Consider the following 27,887-nt stretch of genomic DNA (forward strand, 5'->3'; position numbering starts at 1 on the left):
GAAACTGAGTGCTCGCATTCACAGAATTTAGTCAAGCGATCATCATCTTCATTACAAATAAAAAAACTCAAATATTCGATCCTTGCCTGTTGTGATCATTTTTTGGGGGCTGTCTCTGCCCACACATCCATTCCTGGATGGTGTGATGCTGATGTTGTACTTCGTCCCGCACTCCAGCATGCTGAGATTGCAGCCACTGTTAGTGCCGCTGCAGTTGTGTTGACGACCCGTGGTGCCGACCGCCGACACCGTGTACATGACCCCCGGCATGCTGTCGTTCCAGGTCACAGATACAACACCGGTGGTACAGTTGACAGTGGGAAGGTAGGTCATGAGGGGACAGGGAGCTGAGACAAAGAGTGGAAGAGACGTTAAGGTGAGGATAAAATATGTGGAACAGTTAAACTTGTGTCTTGCTGCATGAAAACAAATGCCACAAAGAAAAATACCATTTGGATATCACCTGGAGCTCCACATACCTGTAATGACCTGCTTGGTGGGGCTGTGGGAGCTGTTACAGGACTCATCTTGGGCCACCACTGTAACGTTGTAGGTCAGACCGCACTGCAGGTTGCGAACGACGCAGTAACGCTTATCCGTCCTGCAGCTGCTGGCGTGACCCTTGCTGCTCATCACTGAGGCGTGGAACCAGACTACGTGACCCGTCGACTGCCATGTAACGTTGAGGACGCCAGATAGACAGTCGAGGTTGTTCTGTATGTTCTGTGGCACACAAGGAGCTGGAGAGAGGGAGAGAGAGCATAGAGAGTAGTTACTGTCACTGTACGGTCACAGCTTTGACCCAGCCACAGGCATGTAAGTCCTTCACAGAGATACTGAACTGCTTTATGCTCACTTTTCGTGAGCTGCTCAGGTATGGTTGAAAAAAATGACTGCAACATCCGACATTTTGAATATAAATCACCCAGCAAGAATAAAATTAAGTAATAATAACCACAGACCACATAAGTAATAGTAACCGCAGACTAGCCAAATATGACTTATACACACCTGTACGGATCATTTCAATGTTACTCTTCGCTCCAACGCAATTAGCATCAACACCAGCAGCGTAGACGTAGTACTGCTGTCCGCAGGGCAGACCGGAGATCTGACAGGTGGTGCTGCTGGTGTTACAGGACCACCGGTGACCCTCTGCGTTTTCAGCCACGGCCATGTAAGAGAAGGAGCCCTTCGAGGCCTGCCACGACACCGAGATGTTGTTTGATTTGCAGGAAGAGTTCACCATCAGCTGGGTCGGAGGGCAGGGAGCTGGAGGAGTGACAGAAGAGGACGCGTATGACAGTTTACACGCATTAATAGAGTAATACTTTAATAGGACAGAATAAGGTTAATAATCGAAAATTAGTTGAGATGATTTACAAAAAGTAGCTGATATACAGTTAAAATAATTAGTTAGCTTAAAGTGATGGATAAACTGTTGAAGTTGAAGTGATGGTGAAACAGTTTAAACAATTAAGTTACATTAAAGTAGACAGTGGAAGAAGTTAGCCAACAGCTACTTAGAAGCAACAGTTATTACAATAGATAAGCTATTGATACAATTAGCGACAGTCCCTTAAAAATAACAATATCACAGCATATACAGTTCAAATATTTTGAGAAAGAGGAAAGTATGTAAAAGTAATGGATAAACTTGAAAACGCCACATTTAACAATAAAATTACCTAGCTAAAAATAACTTGATAAATGGTTGTAGAAAGTATCCGGTAGCTTTCTAAAGTATATTAAAGTTACCTGTGTTGACTCGTCGCCAGTCCTGGGCTGGACTGGGACAGAACTGCCCCATTCCACTGACGGTCACCCTGTAGCTCGCCCCACAGCGCAGAGAGCTGATGTTGCAGGAGGAACCGTTTGACGAGCAGGTCTGCATGTGAGCAATGTCAAAGGCATCAGCCGAGGCGCTGTAGTAGAGGATGCCGCTGCCAGGTCTCCAAGACACCACAGCTGTGTTGGTCTTGCAGTCCAGGGCAGTCATCAGACCACTGTGTGGACAGGGACCTAGAGAGATGTGGAGAGGGTGGTTATGCATTGTTTAAATGTAAATGTCTCTATTAAATGCTGCAGTTTGTCAAATGCAACTGCTTTTGTTGATTTGTAGCTGGATTTCAAACCCGTTTCATGAGAACTTTTCACGCCCCTGACACTAAAGAAGTGCCAAATGTGTCTTTCTTAGTGACACCTAGTTGAAACAACATCTGTTTGAACTTTCTCTGAGGTTATTATTATAACATTTCAAGCTTCCTGGAGCTTATCATAGGAAGAAATACACAAGACAGACAGATTCAGGTTATGATTTTTAAAGAGGCACTAAAATATTACTGACTCCCATTTGACATGCAGTAAAACCCCTCAGTTATTGTATGTATTGTGGCCATCCAAAATAAACATCAACAAAACATAAATATATTTTAAAACAGTGTCTGTCACTGTCCAAACCTCTGTCTGCACCAATCCGATATCACATCATTTATGTATTAGACACGAATATCAGTATCAGTATCGGTATCGTCAAGGAAAAAAATTAGCAGAACGTCTCAGCTTTGAATCGTCTGATCCGCTTTCGTTGGTTTACCTGTGCTAACGCTGATGGACTTGCTGATCAGACTGACGCAGGAGTCGTGACGAGCCAACACCGTTACAGTGTAGACCTGCCCACACGCCAGGCTAAGGAAATTACAGTTGGTGTCAGTGCTGTTACACGTAGCGTTGTGGCCGAGACTGCCCCGAGCAAAGACGGTGTAAGATTTGGCACCACGTGCAGAGTCCCACGTCACGCTGGTGATGCCAGTCTGACAGTCCACTCGCCCTGTGACGTGGGTGGGAACACAAGGAGCTGGTGGAGACAGAGAGAGAGAGAGGTAGGTATGTAGTAGTATACAAATGTTAAAATTAATTGCAATGGAGTATTTTTGATTTATAGTATAAATAAATGAGAAAGAAAACATGATTTGAGACTTCTTATTACAGATAATCAGATTTTTTCTTGCAAACCATACTATAAAAAATTTGAATTTACTAAGTGCTGGAACTTTTAAAATCTTTTGACGTTCATGTCATGTCCCATAACATATTTAATAACTAAAGGAGCTTGATCAACCTCTCTTTTACACTCAGGATACATTATTCACAGCATCCTTTAACAGGTAACTTCTTTAGTCACACTGGCCTGAAATGTTACTATCTTTGTGGTTTTAATAAATAAACTTTGTTTTTGCAGTTGCAAACCTTCTAAAATATTCTTGGTTAAACCTGACAAATAAATGTAATAAAATCCATGAAACTCAGATGAGAAGCCATATAATGCTGGTACTTTCTGTTCCTGACCAGCTCACTGTGAATTATTCTTTGCTCAGTTATCAACACCTGTTCTGAGTCTTTCTGCAACAGCTGGTTCACTGATGCATGAATTTGTGTGGCCCGCCACACTCATGATGTAGATCTCCCCGCAGGTCAGCTGGTTGAAGGTGCAGTTGGAGGTGCTAGAGCTGCAGGTGGTGGTAATTCCTCTGCTGTCCACCGCTGACACCACCTCGGTCTGGTCTGGCCCAGAGTTCTCCCAGGTCACTGAAGCCCTGTTAGTGCTGCACTGCAGATCCACCAACACATTTTTTGGTTTACAGGGCGCTGAGGATGAAAAGGATAAATAAGACAGGTAGGGTGTAAGGATTATTCATAAATGATGAGGATGGGTGCAGAGATGTGAGCTTTACATAAATTAAGGGTCTGTGCCCTGGAGACTACATAGGATGAGCTATCTGGGGCCATTTTAATTTATTTTGTTTGTTTTTTAATAAATAAAAACAAGTCCCCATGAGAAGATATTGACTGAAAGTGTTCCTTTAACACCTGTGTCTATTTCTCGGTACAACAGCTCTTGGTAAAACACCAACTAGGGGACATATTCACACACAGCAGTAGATCTATGTCACTTAAGTAACAATTCAATTTAGTAATATACTGCAACTTTTGCCACCTGAATGCATCTTGTAATCAGAGCCCTCAATGGTGCCACAGTCGACTGATGATGTAGTGACCACGATGCTGTAGCTGAGGCCACATTTCAGGTTCTGGATGGTGCAGTTTGTGGTCATTGTGTCACAAGTTGCACGGCTGTCGTCGCTACCGATGGCCAGCGCGGTGTAAGTGTCGAGTTCGCTGAAGCTCGCCCTCCACTGCACCGCAAAGGTGTTGTCTTTGCAGCTCAGCGCCGCCATCACATTGTCAGGCAGGCAGGAAGCTGTGGAAAGGAGAAAGAGAGGAAGATGTATGATTGAGTCATTCATTCACTAGTTCGGAGCTTGAAGAAAAAAAAAAAAGCGGGTGTCATTTACCCGAGTCAAAAGTCAGGGATGCTCCTGTGCTGCTGTTGCATGTCAAACTGGAAGCGATCACCACAGCTGTGTATTTGTGTCCGCAGTCCAGTTTCACTGAGCAGGTTGTCGTGTTGGAAGAGCAGGAAACAACATGGCCGTGGGTACCAGTCACTGTAGCCATGTAGGAAATAGCGCGGACACTCGGTGCCCAGCTCAGCGTTCCTAAGTTGGTGCCACAGTCGGCTCTGGCAGTCAGGTTGGTTGGAGGACACGGAGCTGACATGAGAGATTCATGAAGAACTTATTCTGAGAAATTCATCAAATTAACTATATTTACAGGCTGAGAGTGAAAATTATACAGGTTAAGAGTGACAGAGAAAAACTTGTAGATTGATACTGTGTATCCAGACATTAACCTGTTTCTGTTCGTGTCGGCATGCTGAAGACACTGCTGCACTCGTTGTCACTGGCAGCGACTGTCAGTGTGTACAACTCGCCACACTGCAGCCCCGTGAGCACGTGGGACGTCCGGGATGTGGAGAAGTTGGCTCTGGTCCCGTTGTTTTGTTGAGAGTGGATGAAGTAGTTAGCACCACTTTCTGGACTCGGGTCCCAGCTTACTGTGATGTCATTGCTCCTGCAAGTCGTCACCCCCATCACACCCATGGGTGGGCAGATAACTGAGAACAAGAGAGAGGCATTTTCACAGTGCTGTACACGCAAAGACATATTTTTGAAAACATTATGATAAACATTAGAAGATTCGGGGGTTGCTCAGTTGTAGGACGTTCACTGACCTGACTGGAAAGTAAAAGGCATGCTGGGCTTGCTGGTGCAGCCCCTCTCCATGGTGACCACTGTAACGACTGCCATCTCGCCACAGTGGAGGTCTGTGAGGGAGCAGCCTGTTCCGTTGGAGCTGCAGGTGTGTTGGTGCTCATCCACGGCAGAAGGCACCGCTGTGGCCACATAGAAGTCTGCTCGTTGGGCAGCATTCCAGGTCACATGGCCCACGTTGCCGACACACTGCAGGGACACGCGGACATTGGTGGGAGGACAGGGCCCTGACAGACAGAGGAGTAGAAGATCAAGTGGGGTCAGCAAAAAAACACACTTATGTTTGCATAAATCTTTCACTTTAACACGATGACGTAATAATGAATTCAAAGGTGTGTAATATTTTCAGATTTAATATTACATGTTGTTTCATTCGAGACAAAGCCAGCATTCATTTAAAATCAGAGCCTTTAAGCGTGCAACTTTTCCAGCTCCACCTCACCTGCAGTATAACTAAGTGGGTTGCTGTCGAAGCCCTTGCAGTATTTAGAGAAGGGGCTGACCATGATCACGTAGGTCTGGGCGCAGTGCATGTTGGGTAGGAGACAGCGTGTGCCGTTTGTGGTGCACTCTTTCACGTCACCGTCTCTACCGTTCGCCCGCACTTTGTAGGAGACTGCACCGGCGCTGTGTTGCCAGCTCACCGCCGCCGTGTTATTGTCACACACCAGCAAGGCGCTGACATTCCTGGGAGCACAGGGGGCTGGCGGGAAAACAAATGGAGAATCACCATTAGGAACTAATTGTAACTTGCACCATATTACTTCACCACTGAATGTCTTTTGTACATTTTCAGTGGGGGCATCACAGATTCAACCTGCTGTATCTGTCTGTATGGGGGTCTCTTCTTTCTGATGTAAATATACAAAGATCCAGTGTCATCCAGTGTAAAAGAGTTGAAATATATAATTCCATGCAGAGCTGTTTCATCCATCAGTAACTGTGCGTGCCAGCTGTCTTGGAGCTGCTCTTGTACCACCACCCTGCTGGTCTGTAAAACTGACTGGACAACTGCCAGCATTATCGGTCACTCAACACAATAGTTCCACATAGCTAAATTTCGCTTGTTTGTAAAGTGTGCTTATTTTTTGCACGTGCCATCACTGCTTGTCCTCTACCAACAACTTCAATACGATTGCTAGCTTGAATCCTCGTGTTCTGCTGTTTTTCTGATATTCATTTTGTCACTGTGACACATAACTGCGTATGAGCTACAGATAAATCACATTTATGATCAACAGTTTTCACACCGAGGCCTTCATCTGATCATACCAGTGGTTTTGCTTTCACCCACACTTTTTATTATAATTACTTTATTTTATGACTGCTGCCACAGTATTTTACAAATATGAATTTTATATTATACTTTTCAACATTCAGCGGTTTACATCCAATTTTGTACAGACATCTCGGCCTATTAGCAGGCTCTTGAAGTCTCTTTGACTTGGGCTTTTCATCACAGTGCCATGAAGATCAGACTTTTCTAATCATTCTGCCCTTTGACTACATTAGGGCACATCGCAATGGAATTATTCTCAAGTCTATTACTCGCAATGCAAGCAAGTTTGAACAGTTTGACATGTCACATGGAAATAAAGGAAAAGCAAATGATGCCTGAAATGCATCAAAACATCTTAAAGGCATTTTGCATTTGAAAAAGGTCCATAGTCGTCACTCTCTCACCTGTCTGTATTTGTGTCACACCAGGGACGCTACTGTTGCAGTGTTCAGCCACAGCTAACACTTTTACATCGTAAGTGCGGCCACAGAGCAGTGATGGCATGGAGCAGTCGGTCTGTCTGGTGCTGCAGGACACCCTGTGGTCTCCAGAACTGGCATGAGCGTAGAAACTTTTTCTTCCCAAAGTCTCGTCCCAGCTCAGGAAGGCGATGCCAGTGTCACAGGAGTATGTGTGATCAAGGTTTGCAGGGGTACAGGGCGCTGGGCGAGAGAGGACAACAGTCAATTCCTGAACATTTCACACTTGGATTATCCCCTTCACAACACACAGTAACACATATTTTAAAACATGAAAGCAAAACAGGAAACACGAACAACATTGCAAAAAATGTTTCATTGAATCAACTGGCAAAACATGCCGTCTTGTATATGCAGCAGCCGTAACACAAGGACTGATTCGGTAATTGTGCCCTACCTGTGACAATCTGAAAAGTGGAGCTTGGTTTGCTCAAACACTTGACTCCTCGTGCAACAACCTGGGCGTTGTAGGTGTGTCCACACTTCAGTTTATCAAGGACACAGCTGTTGTTGTTGGAGGAGCTGCAGGATGTCGAGTGTCCACGGTTGGAGGTTGCGTTGACCGTGACACTCATGGCATCCTTGTCCTCAGCCCAGGTGACCATGGCGTGGTTGGAAACACAGTCCAGAGAGTGGTTCTGGATCATCGGAGCACAGGGAGCTGGGGAGGAGGTAGTCACACATTATAAGTGTGAGATACAATTCATAGACATTTAATTGAACAAATGATTAATTAAAAACCATAAGATCATGATTTAATGTCAGGTCAAAACCGCCTGAGCGTGATAAGGGGAATATGTGACACCTCTGAACAGCTGGATTCACTGATGACTGTTAGTCAGTATTTGCACTTGAGCCTCCAATGCAAACCAAAAGCGGTTTCTTCACTCTCGCTGTTTCTTTACCTGTCACTACATTGGTTGTGGCGAGCACCGAGCTGTTGCAGTGCCCGTCCCCTGCCAACACAGTCACAGTGTAGTTCTCCCCGCACTGCAGCTGGGTCAGCTCACAGGACGTGCCGGAGGAGCTGCAGGAGTCCATGTGCCCGTTGGCCTTGGCGACGACCGTGTAATGATTTGCTCCAGCGCTGGGCCCCCACGTCACAGTCACGACACCGGAGGGGCAGTGCAGGGCAGCGGTTACATTTGTAGGGTCGCAGGGAGCTGGAGACGAGAGGGGAAGAACAGCATTACGACTTTGGGTTTCTTTTTTTTGTCATGATTTGCTGAAAAGTATTATTTTCATTTTATGGAGTTCAACCTGCACATATATTGATGATAGTTCCAGCTAGAGCATCATTATACTTTGTTAGCCGCACTTAAGATGTTAATGTTTGCCATCTCTTAAAACAAGGTCACTGACAGCACAGAAGTACATGACAGATCTGAAATGCTTTTGCTGAAGATGCTGAAACTCTCAAACGGCCTCAACAGGAGGTCAAAAAATAGAAGGAAAAAAATGTCTCTGTGGAATTCTGTGGAGGGGCAGCAGAGACGATAGACAAAAATATATTCATCCACTGTGCATTCTAATGATTTAAATGGGATTAAAATGACTGGAGTGGTTGTTAAAGACAATACAAAAGATCATTTGAGGAGAAAACATTAGGGACTTCAAAAGGTCCAGTGTGTGTGATTTAGGGACATCTAGTGGTGAGAATGCAGGTTGTAAATCCTACACACTAGCTCACTTAAATTTAAACTTTTTGGTTGGTCAACCTTTCTGCTGTGTTAAGAAAAAGGCATTCTTTTATATTTTAGAAGACTGCCAACAAATTCCATGAAAAGAGCAAATCCTGGGCAGACGGAGGAGAAATATGTGGATTGAAACAGATGAATGAGGAATATTTGGTTACACTGAAAATACTTGTTAACAGGATCAGTTCATTGGTGGTTTTGGTGATTTCATGATATTCACTGATGAGAAAAACACAGGCTACCAATGGTTCGACCCTTTAACAACTGCCTAACCATTTTCCAATATGCTTTCATATGCCCAAAATAAAAGGCTCAAATTTTAAGAATTAAAACATTTACCGGTTTTGGCTGAGATCATCTCACTCTTGGAGCTGTTACACCTGTCGTTCATGGCCACCACGCTGAACATATACGTCTGAGCACACCGCAGGTCGGGGAAGAGGCAAGTCTGGTTAGCTGAACGGCAGGAAGAAGAGAAACCTCCCGCGCCCTTCAGTGTGGAGACGTAGGACGCTGCCCCGGCAGTCTTGTTCCAGGACGCCTGCAGCGTGTTAGTGGAACACTCCACAACGCCTCGGACGTCCGCAGGAACACAAGGAACTAAGAAAACAGTGTTGGTGGTAAAGAGGCACATGAGGAGGAAAGGAAGAAGCAGAGAAACATTTACTACCGAGCGAGATCGTGTCTTCTAACTTTTGTCTTTTTTTTACACATTTTGGCCGACAGACAAACTTACCAGAGTTAACAATTTCCGGCTCACTGCTGTTTCCTTCACATGTGCTGCTCATGGCTTTGACCGTCACAGTGTACTGCTGTCCACACTGTAAGTTAGTCAGCATACAACTCGACTTCTCTGTCATGCAGCGAAGTGCAGTTCCATCTCCGGCGAGGGCTTTGGTGCTGTAGTTTACAGGCATGGATCCAGGCTCCCAGCTGATGGTTAGGACGTTGGTGCTGCAGTTCAGGGTGTTGAGTACATTTTCAACAGCACACGGGGCTGAAACAGAAGGCAAAGAGTGCCAGTCAGTGGGGATCCATTCAGGATGAAGTAAAGGGAAAGAATAAAATTAAGAAAAACAAGGAGGATGAAGAGGTTCGAGAAAAAGTAATAGGAAGATGTTGATAAGGATTTGTGAGAAAGAGTCTAAGAAGAGACTAAGAAGAAAGTAAATAAGCATGCTCACCGGTGGTCTCCATGACCGGCTTGCTGTCAGGACTTTCACAGTCTCCATCGGAGGCTGACACAGTGAAGGTGTACTCCTTTCCACATTGCAGACCTTTCAATTGACAACTGCGGTTCATTCCTGCCTCACACATCACTGTGTGTCCATCTGTGCTCACAGCCTTGCCAGTGTAGGACACTGCATTGGGGCTGCTGTTCCAGGTTAACATGGCAGAGTTACGGGCACAGTTCACTGAGACGTTGAGCTTAGAGGGCGGGCAGGGAGCTGCAGAGGAAGGACATAAAACAGATGGATGTGAGCAAGACTTGTGATGAAATTAGTAAATGTAATTACTGACTAATCCGTGCCTGCTCTTTACCTGTCTGTAGCATCTCCACGGAGCTCTCATTGCTGGTGCAGTTGTCGCCCATGGCAGTCACCCCGACATTGTAAACCTGGCTGCACCTCAAGCCCTCCAACCTGCAAGACGTCTCATTGGAGGAGCACATCAAATGCCGGCCACCTTTATCCTTTGCAGCTGCTTTGTAGGACAGGGCGCCACGGCTCGCTTTCCAAGTCACTTCCACAAAATCCTGGCCACAGCTTCTTGACACCATCACACTGGTTGGCACACACGGTGCTGAGGGAGAGAAAACATCAGATCAGCTCGGTACACTTTGTCTTCAAATTAGAGCACTATAAAGCACAGCTTTAACTGTCTACGCGCCTGTTTTCACTCTGCAAAGCACAGGTGTTGATGACTGATGTATCAATGAAAAATCAAGCGTTAGGTTTAAACACTAAATACTAAAAGATAAAAAGGTTAAAAACAAAAGTAAGTGAAAATCTATATATCTATTTCAGTAAACACATTTTCTTTAGTATGCATTTTGTTGTCAGACAATAAAAACACGTCACAGCACTCTCTTACTTTGCGAGACAGGTAGCACTGACGGCCAACTGACACAGGTGCCGTTGTAGGACATCACTTTCAGCATGTAATCACGTCCACACTCCAGTGTGTTGACCCTCAGCGCGGGCTCCGAGGTGTTGTAGGTCATCAACTTTTCGCTGCTGTTTGAGATCACAGTTATGTAGCCTTCTGCATTACTCGTCGCGTTCCAGCCGAGGGTCAAGACTTGTGACCGGCAGTCAAAGTCCGCGTTCACTTTGGGCCCGCAAGGGACTGGACAGAGAGACGAGAGAAAGATCGGAATCAAAGAAATGTGTTGACCATGATGATTATTCAAAAACACTGGAATTGGTTGAATGTAAATTTGTTTTGATATCGCAAACCTACAGAGTCTAGACGCTAATGTACAAGCAATTAAGGTGACACCAGGATGACACTGCACAGGTGCACTTATTACACATCAGAAAACAAGTGCAGGATGGACATAAAGACAGCTCTGCTACTGTGAGATCATTACTATTAGTCAGGTCAATAAAGTTTGGCCTGTGGGGGCACCAGAGCCATGTTTGTAAAGGGTTGAACCTCTGGACGGTGGCCAGTAAGGATTTCTCAGACGACGGAGCACTTCATCAACCTCTGTTGTTCAAAGCACACTAACAATAACACATGAGGTCAGCACAACCTCTGGTGTGTCACTGTACAGCGGATTTGATGGCTATGTTGATAGCCACCTGGCATTTCTTCACATTTCCCTTTAAGCCCTGATCCAACTTCTGAAGGAAACATCTGGCCCTTTAGCTGCTGAATTCTCATCAGCTGGTTGCGTACATTGTCTGTGTGCTATTCAGTGCCGGGTGACAAGCACACATCTGATGTAGCAGAGATTTATGTGAAATCGATGTGGTTGAGTTCAAAGATCAGAACAGTTGAGCTGCCTGCCATGAATCCGAAACAACCAGCCGAAAGACACTAAAACACAATGTAGCACTGCGGGGACTGTTTATTTGTCAACATAATGATTAGTGCAGCTTTAAATTAAACTGTGATGTGTGAGCTATAGCTGAATGGTGTTTGAAACACATGACCGTGTTCGTACCAGACTCCATGAAGATGGGATCAGAAGGCATGCTGGGGCACATGCCATCGTGGTGGCAGACAGTGACAGTGTAGAGCCGGCCACATTTCAGGTTGGGCACCCTGCAGCTTGTGTTAGTGGAGCTGCAGCTGAGAAGTCCTTGTTTTTCGTCCACGATGGTGGCCGTGTAGGAGTTCATTCCTGGCTGGCCACGCCACGAAACCAGAGCCTCATTGGCTGCACAGTCCAGAGAGGCAGTGACATGATCCGGTGGGCAAGCAGCTGAAATGAGGCGAAGGGACAGTTAACTCAGCATTGGAGGACTCTCTGTATTCAGTCTGATTTAACTGGCAATTCACACAGGAAAAATGAGAGTATGAAATCCAAGACAAACAAGCGGCCTTACAGTACCTGTCTCTATGGCCACCATCTCGCTCTCAGCGCTGTCGCAAATGAAGTTGGAGGCAACGACATACGCCGTGTAGTTGGTGCTGCACATCAAGCCCTCGATCTTACAGCTCAGGTCCATGGTTTGGCAGCTGTGAAGGACGCCATTACTGTCCTTCACCGTGGCGACGTAGAAAATTGCAAAGACATTGCTCCAGGTCATCGTGATGGCGTCGGCTCCACATTCCTTCACCGCTGACACGTTCTGAGGAGTGCAGGGCACTAGAAGAGACGAATCGGAACGAGAACAAATTCCACCTTTACCTTTATCACTTACCCACAGCCATACCTGATTGATGCCTTAGACTGTCCTTGATCTTTGATAAGAAATGAAGCCAGGGCTGCAACTAAATAGGTTTCATCATGTATTCCTCTGCTAACTTGTTTCTTTAATTTGGGAGTGCTCGCTTGGTCTGTAAATAAATCAAGAAATGTGAAAAATGTCTGACAATTTTCACTGTAATATTTCTGTATTATCTCTATTGTTGATAATAATCATTTGCAGTTAGTTGCTGATCTTTGTCATCCTGTGTGTATGTCTTAATCTAGAAGCTGATTACTCAGCAGCCAGTGAAGGAAGGTGATTGTTTTACAAATAATTTGGCACCATCAAGCTCTTAACTGTGATAGCTGGAGTCTGTAACTTTATATACAAATGACCGTCTTTTATATTCTCCCCAAATGAGTTCACACATTGCTGATTAAGCCGATAGCTGGCAGATAAATCTCTTTGTGTTTTGCAGTAAAATGAAGCTGCATTCATCAAAAATCAAGAACTGATGAGTGAAGCCACTATAAGTACATGGGGAGATGGCAGATATACCTAATAAACACAAGACACAGAGACACAATTCCATATCCCAGCTTTAATTTGGATTATTTTGGTTTACCTTTCTGTGGAATCCATTCTTTGGATAGTTATTTTGCTATACAGATGGATTTTAATTTGTAAAACACATATTTGCCACGTAAAATAGGCTTATTTATGTCTTCTTGGTGAGAAAAATAAAATGAACTGTTCTTCAGATTGGATTTGTAAGTAGTCTTTCAATTTGAGATGGACGAATTTCAGTTCAATGTAAATGAAAAGAAATGCATCAAAACAACAAACAAACTAAAAAGGCAACTGTACTGATAAAACTGAACGGTCATATAGAGAGGTGACTTTATCTGTGTCACTGTAGGAAACAGAATTTAAAGGAGAGTTACAGAAACTTATGCCATGGGGGTCACCGTTCTGCATACTGAGTACTTTGAGTAAAGGATATTGATACTTGGGCACTAACAGCTTTTCCTCACCTGTCTCAGCCACAGGCCCCAGTGTCCTCGGGCTGGCACATTCATCATCGAAAGCAGTGATGTAAATAGTCAAGAACTCTCCACACTGGACGCCCTCTATGGCACAGCTGTTGGACACTGAGCTGCAGGTGTAGTGGCTGTTGTTTCCTTTATTGCCGTAGGCCTGCACAGTGTAGCGCAGAGCCCCCTCAGCGTGGTCCCACTTGCTGAGCAGAACGTTTGACCCGCAGGCGGCTGAGGTTTGAACATTCTGCGGAATACAGGGTGCTGGGGACAAGCAGATGAATCCAAGGTTTATTTGACTTAATTCTGAAAAACATCTGTATTCGCAGACAACAAAAGACAGTAAATGAGAATTTCAAGGCAAAAGAGCTGAAAAAAAAGTTTTTTTTATAATAAGACAGACATCAGACGTGTCACTGTCAAAGGTGATACACAGCAGCGAGTGTATCCACCAGAGGGAACTCACATCGGAACGGACAACCGTCTCGAAGCTCCTCAGTATTATAGAAATGAAATAACTATTCATGCTGCAAACATGTGTCACTGGTTGCACATGTTTGTAATTCAAATCTCTCTCAGATGGTTTTATTTGAATTCTTGGGGTAAAGAAATTATCAAATAACTCATTAGAAAAAATCTAAATCAAATCAAAGCGCTAAATACATTGTGTAATGTTTTATGATGTGCGTCTGCTGCTGTAGATGTCCTGCTGATAATGTACGGTGATCATACCTGTGCGGATGTCAACGGTAGAGCTGAGCTCACTTTTGCACTGCCCTGTGACGGAGTAGACTGTGAAGAAATAGTGTCGCCCACACACTGTATGTGTGAAATAACAGGAGTTGTCTTCAGTCAGACACTCCTGGACCACTCCCTGGTTACAGAAAAACAGAAAAAAAAAAAAAAAAACATTAGACGTTACCACTCTCTCGTGTATATGAAAAAAATGAAGCTACAGCTAGCATCTTAGCGCATGAACACCTAGTCTCTGTCCAAAGCAAATCTTCCCACCAGCATCTCTTAATTTCAACAATTAGCATATCATATCTTAGTAACATATTTGCCTATGTCCTGTTTGTTTAATCTGCACAAAAACAGAAGCGCAAAAATTACAACATTCTGCCGGTAAGTCACATCTACCAGCCAGGAAACAGGGAAATTGAGTAGCTGGCCGCATAATGAATCCCCTCTTGTAACACAACTTGTTGTTTTTACACAGGTTTTTGTAAAGATTGAGCAAATAAAACAATGAGTGGATAATGTCCGACAAGTAAGGAATTCCATTTTCCTGACAACACCTGAGAGTTTCATTAATAGCAGTCAATCCAATCAGGTTCTTATGTAATGGAAACATTGCTCTCTTCTCAGGTAAATAGGACGGACCTTGGATACTTTACAAAATAAGGTCCCATGAGGAAATTCTGAGGGGGCGTGACCTCTGCATTCTAGGAAACATTTTAATAAGTGAGCTCCAGAGATGGTTGGTGGCTGCGCCTTCATATTCAACATGCAAACACGAGAGTGTTACTGGTCTTTAGCATTTAGAGTAACAGAACAAGTACAGTACCTGAGAGTCCACCGCCTTAGCCATGTAGTGGTCTGTGTTGTTTGTGTGTTCCCAGGAAAAGATGATGACTTCACTGGAACAATCTCGCAACAACTCCAGTTTCTTGGGAGGACAAGGAACTGAAAGGACATGGAGAATTATATACAAATTTAGACTGCATAGTACCTTTTCTGATTGTTCTCTACACCAATAGATCAATAGATAGATAGATAGATAGATAGATAGATAGATAGATAGATAGATAGATAGATAGATAGATAGATAGATAGATAGATAGATAGATAGATAGATAGATAGATAGCATTAAAAGGACAGAGGACAAATAAGAAACAATACAAAAAGTAAATAGGGTTAAATATCCAGATCAATGGCGAGGCCAATCCCTTTTCAGGTTAAAACGCCCTGATACTGAAGATTGCGCTCCAGTGTTGCTTTTCACTGTAAGAGGTTTCAGGTTTAACACGAACACAGGCTCATTCTTAGCAGCCTGAACACAACACAATATGATGTAGAGAGTAGAGCTCAATAGGAGACCCAGTTTTCACAGTCGACACCTAGTGATGCACTCAAATAAACTTTTGAAAACAACACAAGGAGAGGAGAGAAAAAAAGAAGAAGTTGCAAACAAGCTATTCCCACAGGACTCATGCCTGACATGACCTGATCCACATCCCGAGGTGAAAAACAAATGGACACAAACTTGACGAAATAGACTTGAAGTCAATTCCCTGATGTAATCCTCAATCTGATTAGTCAGTTTGATGTGATTCAAATGTGGGGCATGCTCTGTGAATCAGAGGAGCCCAATGACACATATGTTATTGAAAAACAAAATCACAACTAAGTAAAAATGACAGCGCGTCCCTTGCTCATGCTTTTTATTAATCTATGGAGGACCTAGTCATTCATTAATTCATAAAACGTGACATAAAATTAGATTTTGGTTTGAATTTGATTCTGTATTTACTAACCTCTGTAATCATTCACGAATTTGCTTTCTCATTTAACTTCAGCTCTCAGTAATTCATCTATTTTCTGTTTCTTTTTGTATTATTCTCTATATGTATGTATATAGCCCCAAACTTTATCTTTATCTTTATCTTCTCACATTTCTTTATGAATTTTTGCTAATTGTCAGTTTGGTATGATTTCAATGTCAGAATTCAGTCAGTATAACTATTATTATCAAAACAAAATCAATATGATCTCAAAATGATGGTTTGTCCTTTTGCTCTCGGGCCTTATATCACTGGATTGAGTAATTGAATGTCTTTCTTCACAGATTAAATGGCTCTATCCTTGACCTGAAACAATTACCTGTCATCAAATCATATTCAGCATCATCCAAGTCATGACAACTTAGCAGCAGACAATGTGGCCCCAGGGATGGGGTAGGACAAAGCAAAATCTCGACCAGGCTCTCCAACAGAATAGAGTGATATGTGAGATGAAAGGATTAAGTGCCTTCACAAAACAGAAGACAGGGTGGAGCCGTTCATCTGCCAATTATTTAATAGACACAGAGCCATGCAGCCCTTTAACTGGCATACATGGGCAGGTTACAGGTTGGCTCTCTCCAGTGAAATAATGGCCAAATTAGGTTTTATTTCATACAAAGTTCTTTCACTGCATCTTTCCTCCATTTAGACATTTCTTCAGAATCATTTCAGCAGTGATTCTGTCATCGCTGTTGAAACTTCACTTTCAAATGGGCACTTGACTGAGTTTTCACAGGAGATTCAGCTGACTTAGAAGGAGGACTGCTGGTCCGCCTGTGAAAACGGTTGCATAACATCTTTAGTGGTTGGGGAGGAGCGTTCCAAACCCAGATAATGTCACAGTGGTGTCATCAGTTTGAGCTTGGAGACTTCAAATTCATAACAGAGAGACTCCATTACAAAGTAGTTTGAAAGACAATAATGTGTATCAGACCGCGAGGGTTTGATGAGGAATGCTATGGAGCTGTATTTTGGAAACTTTAAGATCCCTTTTAGAGCCGTCAGGATCTCTACTGCTGTGATTTTGATCATTTTGCTTTTTAATATGCAACTTTGGGATACTGGAAAACTAAATTGGAAACGTTACCTTGGGGGTTGCCCTGGTTACCCTGGACGCCCTGCCTTTCTCTCTGACTTCATGCTTAGTTTTACCAATGTAGTAGTTCCTTTAAATACTTTTAATGAAATAAAAAAAGGCCATAGGGAAGGAAATGGCATATAAAGTAGTAGTGATTCAGTGACACAACTTCCCCCCTCTTTCTAATACTGAAGAAATCCAGCTCCAGCTCCAGCTGACATGATACAAGACAGATTTTAAACAGAGATACTAAAAGACATATTTCTCTAGTATTGTATTGGACATACACTTTTGACACGTCCAGCATTTAAAAACGTCTCCTCCTTTGAAAAAATAATTGTTTTCATTATTTTGTTCTGAGCATGTGGAGAGAAAACCATCAGCTCCCATATAAATGAAGGGCTACAACAATGGTCCTGGGTGGTCATGAGAAGGTCACATAATCTCCACTGAATAAACTTTGTCAAAATGGACTCTGGAGATTGGATATCTGTTAAAGTGACACACGTATCTCACCAGTCTGAAAGGTGGTCCAGGTCGTGTTCAACATGTGCTTGCAGCTCGCTGAAATGGGTGTCACATGCACCTCGTAGCTCTGGCCACATTGCAGTCCGGAGATCTGGCAGCTGGTGCTCCGGCTGGTGCACATCAGCTCTGTGCCGTTATCGCCCATCGCCGAGGCCTCGTAGGATTCAGCTCCGAACACGGCCGACCAGTGCACCGTGGCAGATTTCGTGGTGCAGGTGTAGTCCACAGAAACTGAGGAAACTGGTGTCAGCTCTGCAAGAAACACAGTACATCAAAGTATGATGTTTGTTTGATTCTACGCGAGAAAAAAAGAACGTAGACCGTAGTGGACTTACACTTTCTCTTTCATATAATTATCCCTCACACAAAACATTTCCCCAAAGTACTGACTTCGTGTGGTTCAATCGCATACAAAATTCATATGTAAAGCGTTGGGGGCCACGCGAGACCACGACCCCACTTAAGACAGCCATTGTCTTGTAAGATAAGCTGATGAAATTCTAAGTACTTAAACATCAATAAACTTAATTGCCTGTGAACCGGACAGCGTGTGGGAGTCTTTTTCCCAAAGTATAATATTTCAAGTCAATGTTTTTGGAAAATATGTCTTCGAGTGTGTTCGAGGCGTATCTTTCCTACACAAATTTTCCATATATTTTCTTTTTACATTTCTTAATGCATTTTTGCTGGATTATGCAAATGAGAGGGCTGTCATTCAAACTGTGTCATGCTCTGACTGGTCAATCAACATCATAGTGCAGATTAAATATATATGCCTTACTTACACACAGTTGGCCAGATTCACTATTTGTGTATTTACCAAGTGACATACTCATTGTAATATTTTTGATTTGGGCATTTTCTTCCTTCCAGACATTTGACAATATACTGTTAAAGCTGTATGTGCCATGTCTAATATGGCGTAAAAACACTAAAATAATCACCTTAGATTTCAGTTTTTTCTTGGGTTTATGTTCGTGACTGACTCAACAACAAGTAGGCTGTCAGGGCATCTGAATCCTTTTTCCCCTAAGGATCATATTCTGCATGTCTGTAAGCAATGCCTCAGAGAGAATAGCTGACCTAGATCCTAATCACCAAGTTATTGATATTGGTTTGGCTCTTCTGACTCACTGTTGGTGGTGTATGTGAAGTCTGTGGGCTCGCTCGGCAGCAGGAACATGTTGAATGAGGACACTGATATCAGATAGGTGGAGCATGGGAGGATGCCTTGAATATCCAGTTTGGTGTCTGTAACGTTGTACAAAGTCGGGCTGTTGGGTTCATCTATGTCCCGGATGGCAACGTGGTACAACAGAACATCCTTCACCGGCTCCCAGAGCACCCTTGCCGTACCCCGGCCAGTCTGTGTTACCGTGACTTTCTTTGGAGGCTCCACCACTGCAGACAGACGTGAGGACTTAGTTAGATGGATCGTTCAATCAGATTTTGTATTCACTCACGTGAAGCTAATTGTTGTGGCCTCCAAAAGCATCACTGTTGTCATTCAAGTTATTCACATTCAGCTTTCACACCCAATGATTCAGGAGTGGGGTTAAAGGGTTAGTTCACATAAATCATAAAAATGACACATGTTCTGATTTACTCTGTGTCTAGGCTTTATGAAAATCACTGGTGGAAAGAAACTAAATACATTTACTCTCCAGTACTGTGCTTGAATATTTCTTTTTTTATGTAACTTTATCCTTCTACTTGACAACATCTTGTGGAAAACAAGTCGCCTTTTATATGACAAGGTTACAATGATGATCTTCGAATATAATGTGACCTCAATCTCAAACATCTACAGTAAAATATAACATACACATTAATGCAGCCATAGTATTAATCCAAAAACATCATGTTCCATTTTACCCCAGAATGAATCCTTTTACTTTTGATACCTTAAGTTATTTTACTTTATTTGCCTCTGAAGCTTGTTTGGTCACCCAAATACAATGAATTTGAATGGATTCACTGCACTATGTTTGCAGCTCAAAGGCTTGAACAGTTATGGTAAGAAAACTCGACAGCGCCAGAAACATTGTCCCTGTTACTAACAGTCCATAAATGTAGATGTTTTAATTACTTTACTTTAATTACTATGAAGTCAGTAACTTTTCAGCACCAAAGCGATTTCAGACTTTTGTTAGAGCCACTAACATTGATAGATAGCTGCTGTACAGATTGTACAGCCTTTATTGTGGGACGTTAATGATAAATACCCACATTTTGAAGAACATTTATAAAACTGTAGCAGTACCTTCATTCACTCTGTGGACAGTCTGCCACTATTTACTTGTTACAGACTCTAGGAGTGTAATACCTCAGTGGAGTTTCATGCAAATACGTTCACTTTATCTGGAGACACTGGACACAGTACGTCATAATACCCATAATAAGCCATTACGCTTGATGCAGAGATGGTTTATGATAATAAAATCATCTGAATAATATATTGTTAAAGACTGTATAATTATTTTTCTTTGTGGTCACTGTGTCTTGTTATTCTGTTGTCAACATGGTTTATTCTGCTGACCACTCTGTAGCTACGACATCCGCCCTTCCCTGGAACGCTTTCGTCTCCAAACGGACTGAAACTGATCACTCACATGTGGTGATGGTCCTCACTTTGCTCCTGGTTCCATTTCCGGCCTGGTTAGCCGTGAAGACGTAGCAGTCGTAGTTGGTGGAGGAGTGCAGGTTTGCCACCACTGCGCTGTGGTTGGTGGTGGTCAGGTTGAACGTCATTCCGGTGGCCTGAGAGTGCACCTCCAGAAAGTAGAACTCTGCCGTGGGTTCTACAGCCCATTCTACCATGATGGAGGTGCTCGACAGTGCCCGGCCCCTGACAATCTGCGATGCGGCGGGGACTGGGAGAAAGCGAGGGAGGGATCACCGTTTAGGTTCAGGATGCTACATGTCTGAGCGTAACATGTCTTACCGCGCGTAATGCCACGTTTTTTTGCGCGTAAAGACGCAGGGTGGGCTAGAACCTGATACAGGTCATGTCCACTGTTGTGCTCACATTAGTCTATTGGGGAGCCCATTTTATTTATATGTGTCTAAAATCAGAATGATATATACATGTAGGTCTATGAACGTGTGCTTGTATGGCACAGTTTGAGCTCTGAGGGCGAATTCTATGGCAATGTTGTCCAAACAAAATTTTCAATAAATCCAATCTCTACTACATTTACACACAGATGTTACATCCACTCCACGTGAATGTTGTGATAATAATAATGATGGTAATACTACTACTACTACTAATAATAATAATAATAATAATAATAATAATAATAATAATAATAATCTTTACCTGTTAACGCCTCCAATGTATCCATACACGCCACCTGGAAGAACTGAATGACTTTCAGAACCACAATATATGTGGTCCCTGGTCTCAAACCCCTGACATTCCACTCTGTCTTTGGTGCCAGCAAGCTCACCACAATCGGTGTGCTAGTTGTGTTTTTAACCCGAAGGTCCAAAAAATAGTATGTTGCATTAGGATGATTTTCCCATTTTATAAGATAAGATGAGGGGCCTGTGGGCTTTGCTGATGACAAAATGTTGCACACTGCAAAAGAAGAAACACATGGCGATGAAAACATGACTTATTAATGGTAAATGAGCAATGAACATCATTCAAAAGATACACAAGATACATCATGAATGTTGGATATTTGCAATTTGAAAGAATCTGACTGATACAAAAACACATGTTAGGTCTAAAATATCTTAATGTTGAGTTGACTTACCTTTTGTACTTGTGCACACAGGTATCTGCAAATAACAAAAACAGTGCAATCAAAAACATGCTTTAAACATCTGAATACTAGATTATTTTTGAGTTTTTACACATGTTAACCAAAAACATGACAGTTACCTGAGTTAGAGATACCAGTGCTAAAGAAAAACCTAGGGCTCCCAACAATCCCATGTTTGACATTGAGTGCGGGATTACAATTAGTTTAGTATACGAGGGAGTCAAATACAAAAGGTGTTCTTTATTCTTTTGCACTTCAGCCCAGCATGCATGGGAACCAATCAGTAATCCCTAAATGGGGCCAGGCTGTCCCACCAACAGCCCCAGGCAGTGAGGAGGGAGGGATGGAGGGCGGGATGGAGGACAGTTTGGTGAATTTACCTGAAGACATGGATGAAAAGAAGGTCCCTGTATCGGCCCCTTTATCTCCCTTTGTCACACTCGCTCTCACGCATCTTTCAGATGCATTACCTCCATCCAGGCAATCTGTCACACAAGTTATCATAGCTGAACTGAACTGGTCTGCTTGTTTTAGTGTTTCACAGATATATCCAGCAGCACTACAGTGTTGTTTTTAATTCTCAAACTTGAACGAGTCCTGTCTTTGCCAGATTGTACAACATCTCAAAGATCAAAACACATACATGTCATTGTTTTATCCACTTGATATAATATTCATTTCATAATACAATGATGTGTTTCATGATCCACCACAGAAATCAGACATGCTACTTCTATTTTGGCACTTGGAATGTATGAAATGATTGAATATAACTGATTTTCATGTGCACTACGTCAGTGAGTTATTGACATGACTTTTCATTCAGCACAACCAACTCAAAAGAACACACCCACTTGTGCACATTTGTGTGTCAGTAGTCTAGCTGGATTTCTGTTATTGGAGTTTCATAATAGTTCATAAGAGGTCTAATTCCCTGTTAGGTTCCAGTTGACCCAAAAGTAAGTGACATCCTTTAATATGATGAGATATATACATGGTTTTATCTTTAAGATGACATTTACAATATATTTGGTGTGTGTGTGTGTGTGTGTGTGTGTGTGTGTGTGTGTGTGTGTGTGTGTGTGTGTGTGTGTGTGTGTGTGTGTGTGTGTGTGTGTGTGTGTGTGTGTGTGTGTGTAACCCAAATGACATAGAAAATATGAATTATTCTGTAATATCAATGCTTTGTGCTCATATTTGTCGCTATCTTTGAACATGCAACAATGGATTCTGTGGGACCCCAAATAATGAGTCATCAAAACAGAAAGGTTGATGGGAAGTGATAGAATGTAACTCAGTACATTAACTGAAGCACTCTACATTAGCAGAGTACAATTTAAAGGTACGTGGCCTTGAGTGTTCCCATTGTCTGCTTCACTATACTTCCACTATGTTTTGGTGGCCATGTTTTTACATTAACTTGAAAACTTTAGTTTCTAGTTACTTTAAAGATTGCATGTTGCATCAGGGCTAGTGTGGCTTGCTTTAAAAGTAATTTATCAAAAATCAGACAAAAGGAAAACTGACATGATTTTGGATTTGATAATCTGACCCGACCAAGAATCAGTCAACCCAGAATGGTATATACAAATGTAGGTGTAAATATGTATAATTTACTTGCATTCATATGAGTGACTTTCACTTTTAACAAAGTCATATATTAAAATATCTTTACTTGTATGACTTGTGTACTTGTGTACTTTTTCAACAGTGTTCATGGGTTATTGTCACTGTTGTGCAAGTGGGCCTTGAAATAGTTTTTCTTTTTTAAACTGTTGTTTCAAATTTCAACCAGCTTTTTATGTAAGACCAAAATATTTTGCATTTGGTGCTTAGAAGACTGAATTTTTTCCCCCAAAAGGATCTGCATCAAATTGTCTCTCTCATAGATAACATTCACCTAAATATTGAATAAAATCCTGATTACTATCTTCAACATTCACTTCAAACTTTTGTAAATCAGATCAAACTGATCACAGGTGCCTGACCAACATTGATCTTATCAGCAGTGTCATAACGTTTGTATTCAGGTGCCAGGGTTTACATATGGACTCTCCTGACCTACTAACACTACCTGACTCCCTTGAGTAGAAACATGCTATCACTCATATCACTCATCAGCCCAAGACAGAGCATGTTGTATAAAAACTGTCAAGACATTTATTTCTCTCTTCCTAGTCAAAGATCCACATTTTGTTTCTGTTTCTTTCCACCCTTCCTCCCTTTCTGAGGTACTTCAAGAACTCAAAGGCATGCTGTGACTTCACACATGGCAATGATTCTGTGTTAGCTACGTCTTTTTCATCCCTTTAACAAAACATGAGAACACAGTGAATGACCCGAACAGAAGAGATAAAGGCTTGGGAGGGGCCATCCGAGCGAAGGAGACAAGTGCCTCTGAAACCGAAGTCAGAAATGCCAAACTTGGGAATTGGGACTCCGTCTAAATGGGATGTACTTACAAAACACATCACGCATAGAACGGTTGCCACGTTGGATTTGTTGTCTTTCGCTGTTAGAGTTTGGATATGGATTTTGCTGAAAAATCTTCTAAATTTCCTCCTAGATTGACTAATCCCAAAGCTCGTTTTATGTAGGCTACATGGTGGGCTGAAAAGGATCTTTTATCTCAGGAGAATAAAGAGCTATCACCTCCGCCTCACTATTAGAAAAAAGGAAGTCAACATGAAAGTGGATACGGGCCATAAACCCTCAGGGAAATTCAAGCTGCCCCGCGTAAACAATAGTGCAATTTTGAAGCGCAGTGAATAGAGACAAGTGAAGCGCACACCTTGATATTTCATTGTATTTTTATGTGGCAGTGATAATGTCCTGAAGTAGACACGGTTACAGGTCACGGGTATTGAGCCTCTTGATGCAACTTACCATAAACTTGTCAAGTCATTAAAGTCACGGCCACACTGTCTGCACCTGCTCCTAAAAATGAAATTAACACTGTGAGGTTTGGTCGTTTTCTGTTGCTTCGTTTCAAAATCACATTACAGGGTGATCTCGTGAGTCCTTCTTGCCAAACACACAGTGAAACCTATGAAGAACTGCTGACCACCGCTGGTGTGGTTTGGATGGGACCACCAGCAACAGAAGCAACGGTGGTGGCTCCTGCAGAGGTTAGCCTAGATGCTGCTGTAGCATCAGTTATAGCAGAACTGGACAGGATGTTTCATTTTAAAGAAGGAAAAAGAACAGTGAACAAATTTTAGTTGACTCTACATTTAAAAAAAATCAAAAGCAGACAAATAAATTCAAGTTGTACAAGCTAACCAGTTTAACAAATTAAAATAATTAGCCTACTTTACTTGGTAATTATGAGGTTATATGTTTCTTCAATTTTGAAGTTAGATTCACTTTGTCAGATTTTACAGTGATATGGAAAACATGTTTATGTGTATTTGCTCTTCTCTCAACTTCCTCTGAGTTTTATTTGTTTTGAGTTTGATTCACCAACTGGCCCCTGGAATTGATTGGTTTAGCCCATGATGGACAATAATAGCTTATTAATGATGGCTTGTCTGGTCACCTGCCAAGTATACTATAAAATCTGACAAAGGGTTAGGGTTAGGGTTAGGTTAGTTGTTTTTTTGTTTTTTTTTAAACAGCTGGGTTTACAAAGTAAAGCTGGTAACTGGTAACTTTTTTTAGGTCGTACAAACTGAATGTAGTAGTGTACTTTACTTGGTCATTCTGGAGCAATCAGTTTCCTGACTTTTTATAAGTAAAGTTGATTTTTTAAAATTTACAGTGTAGTTTTTGAAACGTGGCTGTTCTTTTCAGTTTGGAGCAGTGTCTTTCTCAAAGTGCTGAGTGGATGGAAAATGCAGATTCTTAAATCACTTTTTTCTACCTTAGTGTACAATGCTGAGTCTGAGTGATTAAATACAATAAATAAGTTGGAACAGAAGGTGCCATCTGACCCCTGACTGTTCTTTCTAGAGTCATTTTCCCTTTCACATAAAAATGTAATGAGAGAGACATCTGATTGGCTAAAACATAATTCACAGCTCACTGTGATGGTATGAGGTCTGTTATGCCTGGCTCTGTCAGGTGCACAACAAAAAACGGGGAAGTCAACACAGTAACGGTCCACACAGATAATTTTCCAGGGGAAAGTTTTACTGCTCAAAGCTTGCTCCTTTACAGCTCCATGAGTCCTGAAGGAGCTCAATGAGAGCTCTCATTTCAGTCTCGTTGTGGTCTGTTTTGGTCTCAAACATTTCTCGTTTGTTTCTCCTAAAATTCCTTTGGAGTAAAAGAAAGACATGACGGAGCTTTATTTTAGCTTTATTTTGAAAAAAAAAAAAACACTGGAGCTATTATGGAGCATTTATATTGACACTTTTAAAAATGTTGAAAAAAGGCCTTTCTTCTCAACCAATGTCCATCCATCCCATGCGCCATAGTGCATGATGTACCTGCAAGAATGACGGACAGCCCAAATTACAAATATGTTCCCTTAACTTCCCTTAATTTTTTATAAGTAAGCCCAAATTACAAATATGTTCCCTTAACACACCATAAAAGCAATCTATCAAATATAAACTAATTACTGAATTGTTATGGGGAGGAAAGTCCATGTCCACTCTTTGCATTGCACTTATTTAACCCCCATGTAGAATTTTATATGTTTTATATTTCTACTTTTTTAAGGTAAGACTAAGTCATTATTAAGTGTTGGATTCAGAAATTAATTACAAAATAATATACATTTATTTGCAATTTTCAAATTTTGGACTCACCATTCAATATGACAAGAATGAATGAAACACAGATTGATAGGAGCATGCCGTATCTGCCACCTGCTGACCCAAAATATCACCTGGGGTAAAACCCTGCTACTCTGATTTGCATTTGTATAGCTTACAGCATTTTCATTTACATGTTAAAGCCTCCCCTATAATTACTGGGTGGGGGGGTCATGGGGGGACAACTGCCACGCAAGGCCCACGTCAGTTTCTGACAATTCACAGCAGTTTTCGGTGTTGCCTGCAAATTGCTGTGTGCAGTCGGAAACCTGAACTTCCACGACAATCTACAGTGCAGCTTACTGATGAAAATCCCACTTCTCATGCAGTCCGCAGGGTGGGAGGGGAGCCCCCAGTCAAATTCTACTTATGGCCCCAAAAAGGATGCTGCTGAAAGATGAGTTAATACTACACCTGAAAAGTCCACAAGTGTTAATTTTCTTGGCAATCGTTCAATTCATATCGCGTCTTTCAGGGTACCCAAGGACACTTGGGGGAATAGCCGCACTCCCGCCGTACCGCAGGGAACAGTACCCTCCGTCCAGAAGTGAACTTGCACCCTGTGCACACAGCGGGGGGCGACGCAGGAGACCCAGAGATCCAATCCCAGCAATGGATCCCAGGGCGAACCGACAGCAGAAATCCAGGAGCTCCCGCGCTGAACACCCGAAGACCCCTGGGCCTCCAGAGGCTCCAGTCGGGGGCCTGAGCCTGGCCGGGACTCCCCTGGTTGGGGTGAGGCATGGTGGTGGGGCGGCTGGGCGTCCAGAGGCTCCAACCTGGGCAGCCTGGGGATTTGGAGGAGAGTCTTGGAGAGCTTCCCAGAGAGACTAAAAAGAATCTCTGTGGAAAAGAGCTGTCACTTTCTGGGATTGAGGAACATGAGGGCATGAATTGAGGAGACTGGGATGAGAGTAGATTAATTTCACAAAGAGACCTCTCTGATTTGTCTGTCTGAGATCAAAAAGAAACACAAAAGTTGAGACATTCTAAGACTTCATTGAGAGCTTGATGAGATCTACTTTGAAACTCACAGGGAGCCCAAGCTGAGATTTTGTGCACCTGTTTCTCAGGAGAAACAATTGAGAAACAGGAGAAATGAGCCACAGCACTCACAGCCACAGTCTCACATAAATCTCAGAGTTGTCTAGGAGAAATTAATGAAACACTACTGCGATCTCTTCTCCAACTTTCTTTTCCTCTGGCTTATTAAAGATAACTCAAAAGAACCAAACTATGAGGTGTAAAGTCAGTAGTGACAGGTGTTGGATGTACTCACACTGTGGGTGCTAACCTAAATGATGAACCAAGGCTAACCAAAACTAATCACAACCCCCCAACAAAATGGCGAGCCCAAAAAGGCACCAGTCCTCCAGGAGGGGGAGAGGGCGCACCATCTTGGACTCACCCATCTTATAAAGGTTCTAAACAGGCGACACCAATTCCTCAACGAAGTAAGTGTGTCCAGACCATCGGGAAGAATCTGAAAAGAAGAACATGGGCAGGAAAGGGACAACACAGATACCTAGGACTGCCACAGGTCGGATCAGATAAGCCCTCAGGAGACAGTCATTTGTCAAAAGCTGGTTAAGGAGATTTAACCAGATTTGGAAAAATGAAGCACTTTCCACACGTGAATAAGATTTGGTCCATT

At 42.6% G+C, this 27,887-nt stretch overlaps 1 protein-coding gene across 1 annotated transcript; it reads right to left on the reverse strand.

Moving 5' to 3' along the window:
* Positions 1-51: 51 nt before the first annotated feature.
* Positions 52-27,645, reverse strand: LOC119028725. The gene is made up of 29 exons (XM_037114981.1): positions 27,599-27,645; positions 26,768-27,012; positions 20,313-20,573; positions 18,835-19,101; positions 17,689-17,952; positions 15,097-15,215; positions 14,262-14,403; positions 13,527-13,793; positions 12,192-12,449; positions 11,802-12,062; positions 10,724-10,978; positions 10,172-10,432; positions 9,814-10,077; positions 9,366-9,626; positions 8,969-9,229; positions 7,838-8,095; positions 7,330-7,593; positions 6,858-7,115; positions 5,617-5,877; positions 5,135-5,401; positions 4,754-5,017; positions 4,356-4,613; positions 3,998-4,261; positions 3,388-3,648; positions 2,597-2,857; positions 1,759-2,022; positions 1,012-1,272; positions 480-740; positions 52-347 (listed from the first exon to the last, which is right to left on the reverse strand). The coding sequence occupies exons 1-29, from the start codon at positions 27,643-27,645 to the stop codon at positions 52-54; spliced, it is 7,131 nt and encodes a 2,376-aa protein (XP_036970876.1).
* Positions 27,646-27,887: the final 242 nt, after the last annotated feature.

The sequence above is a fragment of the Acanthopagrus latus genome, chromosome 11 (assembly GCF_904848185.1).
Source record: "Acanthopagrus latus isolate v.2019 chromosome 11, fAcaLat1.1, whole genome shotgun sequence".
Classification (NCBI taxonomy): Eukaryota; Metazoa; Chordata; class Actinopteri; order Spariformes; family Sparidae; genus Acanthopagrus; species Acanthopagrus latus.